The sequence below is a fragment of the Hippichthys cyanospilos genome, chromosome 7 (genome assembly GCF_059441005.1).
Source record: "Hippichthys cyanospilos isolate Australia breed blue-spotted pipefish chromosome 7, RoL_Hcya_1.0, whole genome shotgun sequence".
Classification (NCBI taxonomy): Eukaryota; Metazoa; Chordata; class Actinopteri; order Syngnathiformes; family Syngnathidae; genus Hippichthys; species Hippichthys cyanospilos.
Window position 1 is genome coordinate 17,374,863 of NC_142375.1, and position 7,479 is coordinate 17,382,341.

General features: G+C 37.4%; 1 protein-coding gene and 1 long non-coding RNA gene across 2 annotated transcripts; one reads left to right on the forward strand and one right to left on the reverse strand.

The window, feature by feature from the left end:
- Nucleotides 1–45: 45 nt before the first annotated feature.
- LOC148421358 (cysteine-rich protein 1) lies at nt 46–1,790 on the reverse strand. The gene is made up of 4 exons (XM_088420026.1): nt 1,408–1,790; nt 438–532; nt 300–354; nt 46–218 (listed from the first exon to the last, which is right to left on the reverse strand). The coding sequence occupies exons 1-4, from the start codon at nt 1,448–1,450 to the stop codon at nt 208–210; spliced, it is 204 nt and encodes a 67-aa protein (XP_088276152.1). The 5' UTR covers nt 1,451–1,790; the 3' UTR covers nt 46–207.
- A 1,818-nt stretch (nt 1,791–3,608) lies between these two features.
- Nucleotides 3,609–7,048, forward strand: LOC148421359 (uncharacterized). Its single transcript, XR_015866201.1, has 3 exons — nt 3,609–3,915; nt 4,064–4,144; nt 5,172–7,048. It is a non-coding gene; the product is annotated as an uncharacterized LOC148421359 (long non-coding RNA).
- The last annotated feature ends 431 nt before the right edge of the window (nt 7,049–7,479 follow it).

Genomic DNA, 7,479 nt, shown 5'->3' on the forward strand with positions numbered 1-7,479 from the left:
GTTGTCTGATGATGGTGGTACTCCATTAACCCACAGTTCAACTCATTTTCAACTGTGCACATTTATTTAGAGCTAGTCTTTGCTTTGTAAAATACAAATACATTGATGTTGTTTAGTCCATCATTTTTATTTTCACTCTTCTCTTTGTCAGTCAATGATCATAAATCAGCTCAGGCAGTCAATTTGGTTGCAGACGGTTTCTGGTCCTCACCTGTTCCCTGTTGAGAGAGGTCATTTCAGTTCAGCACGTGGATACAGAACCTTGTGTTGAGATTTGAGTTTGAGTTGTTATGAGCTACCTCTTGGACCAAACATCTTCATGTAACAGTGTGAACAATATGGCTTCTCATCATACTGCAACACAATCATCAAAATTTTTTTTTCAATTCATTGTCTACATTTTTGCTTTTTTAATACCACATTTCAGATTTAGTTACCTCCGCATGTTGCCCAGCAGTGAGCTGTCTTTTACACTTTTGACATTTCAAACAGAGTGGATGGTAATCTCGTCCCAAAGACCTCTTCTTCTCACCTGAAATAATAAATGATGATGAACAGGATGTGTTGTCTACTATGATAAATAATATATAAACATAAAAAGCACATATTAAAAGCAAAATATTTTCTTAACTTGTGTTTATAATATTTGTGTTTTGTTTTGCAATGAACAATGTGATTCTTTTTCCAATACTGCTAATGCAGAAAGTACAGTTAGTGAGACAATTTAAATTTAATTGCTGGACACTTATTAAAAAAAACATACATATAAAAAACAATATATTTTCTGACTATTTTAAAGTTATTAATCTTGAGAAGTCACTAAATGAAACAAAAACTGCAGAAATAACTATGACTATTATGCAAACATGTTTGACAACACCCACATCCTTTTGTCATTATGGAAATGAGAGAGTGCATGTTCATAAGCTAAGGAAATACAATATATTTGTGTTCCATCTTAAGATCGTAAGAAACAAGGAATGTGAATGCCACAATTAGACTGCAAACCTTTTCAGCCCATCTAAATTTTACTGTATGCCCTAGCTATCATTCAATACATCTTTGCACTACTATTTGAAATGAAAAAAACAAGAATACCTTTGTTCTTCATGGTGTGTGTGAGCCAATGAGATCAATGAAAACCAGAAGAATAGAATGTAGTCAATTATTATTAATGCTGTACTTTAAAGTGTAACCTTTGCAAGTACACACATCCATTATAAGAATAATACGTTACCCTTGTTAGAGGGGGTAAATATTGTATATAGTACCAAAAATATGCAATACTTTACAACTTCTTCAAAATGCTTCGCTTCCGTTGAACCACAAGACTAAAGAGCTTGTGAAAGATAAATTGTCAGGAAGACACCCATCTGGCAAGAAAGGTAAGAAGTCATATATACTCACCAAAATAAACAGGCTTTCCACAGATTGGACAGTAACTTACCATGACTGTGTGTGATTATTAATTGCCTAGTACTGTATGTGACTGGTGTAATAAAAATACAAGAATATGCTCTACCAAAGGGCAATGTAAGAGTGTTCACTTTAGAAAAAAAAACATTTGCCAGTGTACCGTATGAAGCCACAGCCAGGATGTGGTTCGTGAAACGTCACAGGAAAAGAGAACTGTGTGATTAATGAAAAAAGAACAAGTAAAAAAAAAAAAAAAAAACACAGTCAACATTGTTATGGTAATGTTTCAAATAAAAGACGAACATTATTTCCTCCTTCAGTTGCTGCTTGTTTGTGCATCTTCAGTCTTCATTTTTTAACAAAAAATAATTTTATGAGAAAAAGGCATTGTTTGATGAACAGTCCAGTGTGTACCCCATCTTAAGTCCAAAGTCAGCTGACATAGGTTGAAAAGTGGAAGGAAAAAGATAGATGGATGGATGGATGGATGGATGGATGGATGGAGACTAAGTCAATAAAGTTCATACTTGTGAGGCAGTGAAAATAAAGGTGCATTTTTAAAATAACACGGCTTTAATTCCTCAATGGATGACTCAGTGGTGCAGTGGTTAGCTTATCTGCCTCAAAGTTCAGGGATCCGAGTTCAAATCCATCTCGCTCCAGCCTTCCAGTTTGCATGTTCTCCCCAAGCCCGCATGGGTTCTCTCCGAAAAACATGCATGGCAGGTGCAGTGGGCATACTAAATTGTCCCTAGGTGTGATTGCAACCAGCAACCAGTTCAGGGTGCCTCCTACCTCCTGCTCAAAGTCATCTGAGATAGGCACCAGCTAGTCTGTGTCCCTTGTGAGGATAAACGGATCTAGAAAATGAATGAATGGATGGATAATTCCTTAATGGTATGGGCCAGTGATCCTTAAATGTGCCCCAGGGGGTACGGGAAAGCAATTAAAGGGGTATGTGAAATTTTAACAAGGGTTTCTGCATGTATCAGCAAATGTAATTGAACGTTTTAATGCCATAAGAGGGAGAGTACAGCTTTCTTTTCAAATGTGGAGCAAATGAAGTTGAACATTAATCAACTTATTGCCAAATTGTTGATAGAGTGACTCCTTTGCAAAGTCGTTGTATGTCTTTACTTTGTTAAGTTTTATCCAGATGCACATGGTCAATGGTGATGCAATTTTCCTGCAGACGGGCCAGAAATCAATCAGAACATGTTACGCAATCTGTTGATCTGAGGTGCTGAATAAAATATAGATACAGATACCATTACAAATATAGTTCTGAAGTTTTGATCCAACCAAGTTTTATAGAGCCTGTTTAATTAAATCAGAAAGTTGAATCACATTTTGGTTGCAATTGTTTCAAGACCACTCTAGTGGCACATAAAGGCAGAAACTCAACATACATAGATTTGTACGTAATTGTCCATGGATAAAAGACAAATGTGAATAATGTATTTTGGGATAATAAAAAGAATCTAAGCCACTTTAACAAAGCTGTATTCTCTTTTCTCCTCCTTACATTTTCTTCAGAATGAAAAGAAGGAGGCAAGCCACTGAATTGAGAAGGGAAATCAGACACTCGTGCCTTTCTTTCTCTCTGTCTCTCTTGTTCTCACTCACTCGATACTCATGCGCACGCACCGAGCATGCACACACAACCACACTCATGGCACAGACCATTTTCAGTGACATCACATGAGGAGGTTGCAGCCAAAAAGCAGGAGGAAAGGCAGCGTGAGACCAAGTTGGGAGAGAGAAAATGAATCACACAGAGAGCAGCAGACTCTTGAGTCAGTGTGGAGGCGGTTATTCCCTCAAGTCAGTTGTTGGAAATGGACCTCAGGAGGGATGTTTGTGAAGGGGGATGAGTGGCAAAAGGATAGACTGCGATTAACTTCAGTGAGGTAGAATATGCCTCATCGTTGGAAAAAGTGCGTTGTGTGGGCCTGCGCTTCCCTTGCGCATGCTTACAAGAATGCATGATATAAGCGCTTAAAATATGTTGTCCCTTGTCTCACACATCTGAATCTGCTCATCAATAGCTGCTGAATTTCAGAAGGTCACGTGTGTGTCATTATTTGCATATTTAGAGCCCCCTCCCGCGTCCTATGATCTAGAGATATTTGAATATCAAGAGCTTCCGTGTCTCATCTGACCCCACAGGATATCTACCATCACGTTTCTCCATTAGTGTTATATAGTCAAAGTGTTTTGATTTATATTAAACTGTCATGATTTTAATACAGGGACAGAGAGTGAATTATGTTGCTAAAACAAAGCATGGTGTTATCGGAGCAAAAGGCATGGATCAAGGAGAATTCCTGCTGGCTGAAATTGGACAAAAATAAAGAGAGTAAAGAGTGAGAATTTGCAACAAAAGAGATCAAGGCACAGAGACACGTAAGCAATGTAATTGTGAAAGGAGCAAATGAAAGGAAGCAAGGGGAGGTATGAGAGGGGGCGTTAAAACCACATTTCCCTGTGGATATTTTGGTAAGGCTGCCTTGAAAAAACTGCCAAAACTCTTGACAAACACATTTCTACTCTGGCACACATAAATGCAAGGTTCAAGTCTGCCAAGTCATATGAGCTACACCAACTCACTGGATGAAGAGATGTGTGAATATCTGTGTTTGTGCAGGATTTGTAGCAACATTGAATGTGTCGAAATGCACCAGAAAGGCCTTGCAGAGAAACATACTGGCTCTTCTCATCTCCTCAGGTGACTTGAAACTTACCAAGGCCAAACCCTCCAGCGCTGGCTTTGAGAATAGGGGGTTGGCAATTCCTTCCGCCTACGCATAAATGCACTTTTAATGTGCATACATCGAGGTACATTCACACATAGCAAAGCCTTGGAAAACCTCCTTGTTCTCAAATCAGCCACGCACACACACTCATCAGCTGGTTATAGCTGTTGGAACCCTCCTGACTGTGCTTACCCCATTATATGGCAATCATCATAAGAATAATTAAAGAAAAAAAAGAATTATTCTATTAAATCATTAAATACACTGTAAATCAGCGATGTATATCGTTTTACCATGAATAATTACAAAAAAATCTAAGTAATCACAAATAGAAAAGCTTTGATGTACAACAAAACTAAATTAATAAACAACTTACATTCACAACAAAATGGGTGTTTTTCACCGTATCCCCCTCTGTGACAATCTAAAGTCTATAATCCTCTACTTTGGCTGTCAACGGATGGAAAAGTTAGGAAAATAATCCTTGTTTTTCCATTTTAATCTGGCAAAGCCAATAAATCCCTAGATTCTTCAATTTAGTGATGTTTTAATGGCACTGAGACCTTATTTATTTGTGCAGTATATGTGAGTGGCAGGATTGTAATACGGGATCCCTTGTTTACCAAAACAATTTACTGCTGGTGTTCTGTATGGAATTTGCCAAACTTGGAAGATATTTGAATTATTTGTGCAGAGATAATTTTATGAAAATTCGTCATCAAGTATTAAGTACTTCATAATTCAGTCCATCATAGTATAGCAGTTCTCAAATGAGAGTATGAGTACCCCTCTGGGCATGTGAAGGCACTTCGGCGTGTAGGTGAGATTTTAACAGGGTTTCTGCAGGTATCAGCAAATCTCATTGAATAATTTTCATGCTGTGATAGGACAAGCGCATTCCTTTTTTTAGAATTAAGAGCAAATTGGTTAGAATATGAAAAAATGCGTTGCTAAACTGTGTTTTTGTGACTGTTGCAAAACTTTGTTTCCCTCTTGTAGTTTTCCAGAAGACAAGCCAGAAATAAAACAAATGAAGTTCCACAATCCATCTTCCAGAACTGCTGAATAAACTACTTAGAAATATCACTAAAAATGTAGTTCCAACTTTGAATAAATCAGAGTTAGACATTGATGCAAAGCACTGTTTTATTTTATTTTTTTTTAATGCAAAAATTCTTTGGCGTGGTTAGGAGTACTACAGCGAACATTTCACCTAGTGTAGATCATTGAAAAATGATTACAAACCTCTGTGCTACTGTATTATTGGTGTCTTCAAAATGATATACCGGTAACTCTTTATCACACTTTGAATGAATAAAAAATTATTTTAAAAATGACAGTATCAGGCCTGAGTTAAGTACAACTCCAAATTGCATTCACAATGCAATATACAGAGAGGCTCTAACTGACTTCAACATTTTTTTCCAATTTCCACATTTTCTTGGCTGGATTCTGTCTGTTTAGATCTGCTTGGGGAAACACAGAGGCAGGCAGAAGGAATGAACGTAATATGTTGCTTCATGCCTGTGCATTCTTGGCAGAGCTCTTTGCCCTTCTTTTTTCATTTTTAAATATGTGATTTTTTTCCGATCTGCTTTAATAGTGAAGCCAAGATTCCAAACCCAATCATGTCCCTCTGCTTTACTCTGGCTAAACCAAAGAAAGCTTGTCTTCTTCTCTTGTATAACACTGTACAATTTTCTACTGTTGTATGTATGTACATTCTGTCCAACCAGATGCAGAGCTACACAACATGGTGGCAAATCTCCACCAATTGTCACTCTGTGGCCACCCTGTTGGCCACATCCACACCTAAGGGGAAGTTTTGATATGTATTTTTTTTTGCATTTTAATTTATATAATAAAATATAAATATATTCTTTCATGAAACTGACCATGACCATTCATGCCAAAGCTGGCTACCCCTCACTGAGGTTTTGTGACACAATGGCCAACCCCTTGAAAATTTTCTGTTTATGCTGCTGTGCGTAACAGTACACTTGTGATTTTTTTCTGAATGCCTTGGTCTTAATTCTTCCGAATTTTCTCCCTTCAGCAATGAACACTCTTGCAACACACTCAGTATTTTCCATGTCTGTCACTCATTCTGAGTCAGCAGACTGGTTTCGCAGGCAGAGTTCAACTGGCCTCCACAAACAGGCTGTTGCTTCCAAACTGCCTTCTGCTATGCATGGTATTCATTGTCAGAACAGGTCAAGAATTGTGTTTACCTTAAATTAAATTATGTTGATACTATGACATACAGTATGTTCAAATAAGGTGGCATGTTGATGTGGACAGTTGAGATACTTAAAATATTTACATTTTGTTTCTGACATTTCTGCATTTCAAATTATAATTTATAAAGCATGTTGGGAGACATAGCTTTAAGGTCTCTCAGAAAGTGTAATGGTACACACAACATATGTCTGATTAATAACCTCTGAAACTACAATTGTATCTGTAGGCATGTTTTATTCAGTCATCTCAAGAACTACATCGTATACAGTCATCTGTTATATTTGAGGCTCGTTTGCCATAAAATTGCATCATTGATGACAACCTGCTTCAGTATAAAACTAACACAATGAGAACAAAACGTTTTGCAAAGGGCTCGCTATAACATTATTCATCAAAAAGACGCTTGGTGTTCCAATTCCATTTACTCTTAATTTGAAAAGAAAAGAGACTGTTTCTGTCACAGCAAATCTAGTTCCTGAAGGCAAATTCAGAAACTGTTCAAATCTCACATACCTCCTGAAGTGCCTTCACGTACCCCTAGGGGTACATGTAACCTCATTTGCAAACCGCTACATTAGAGGGCCATTTCTGTGTGTAAGATACGGTGCAGTTGCTTAGTACTGCACACTAGAACCATAATAATGAACATACTGTATATTGTTAAAGTAAGATCTGTTTGATCTTTGTAAACTCAAGGTTTTGTATTGAAGCTTACAACAATGTCCAGGCAATATTGCAGATGGTCTTTGTGCTGCATAAAATGTTCAGTAATTTTTTAATGCACAATATTACAAATTGTGAAACAGTGTTGGCAATTTGCGCCTTTTTGTTTCAAATAAATTTGAATGATAGATCAAAAACTCATGCGTGTGCAGAATTCTTCCACTCAAACAAAAGCCGACGCCTTTGTCTGTATGACTTGTATCTGATAAGCACCATTCATTCCAGAATTTAATTAGACCAGAATATCAACATTAACCCCCCAACACTCACACTCTTTGTTTCTCAGCACTTCCTATACAGCTGGAGAGAGTATGCTTTGTGGCTGCCCCTCCCCAAGCTTTTG

Coding starts and splice junctions, on each gene's coding strand:
- LOC148421358 (XM_088420026.1), bottom strand. CDS start 1,450: ATGGTAAGTTACTGTCCAATCTGTGGAAAGCCTGTTTATTTTG. Junction 533..1,407: donor TGGAAAGCCTGTTTATTTTG/GTGAGTATATAT, acceptor TTATTATTTCAG/GTGAGAAGAAGAGGTCTTTG. Junction 355..437: donor CTGCTGGGCAACATGCGGAG/GTAACTAAATCT, acceptor ATTGTGTTGCAG/TATGATGAGAAGCCATATTG.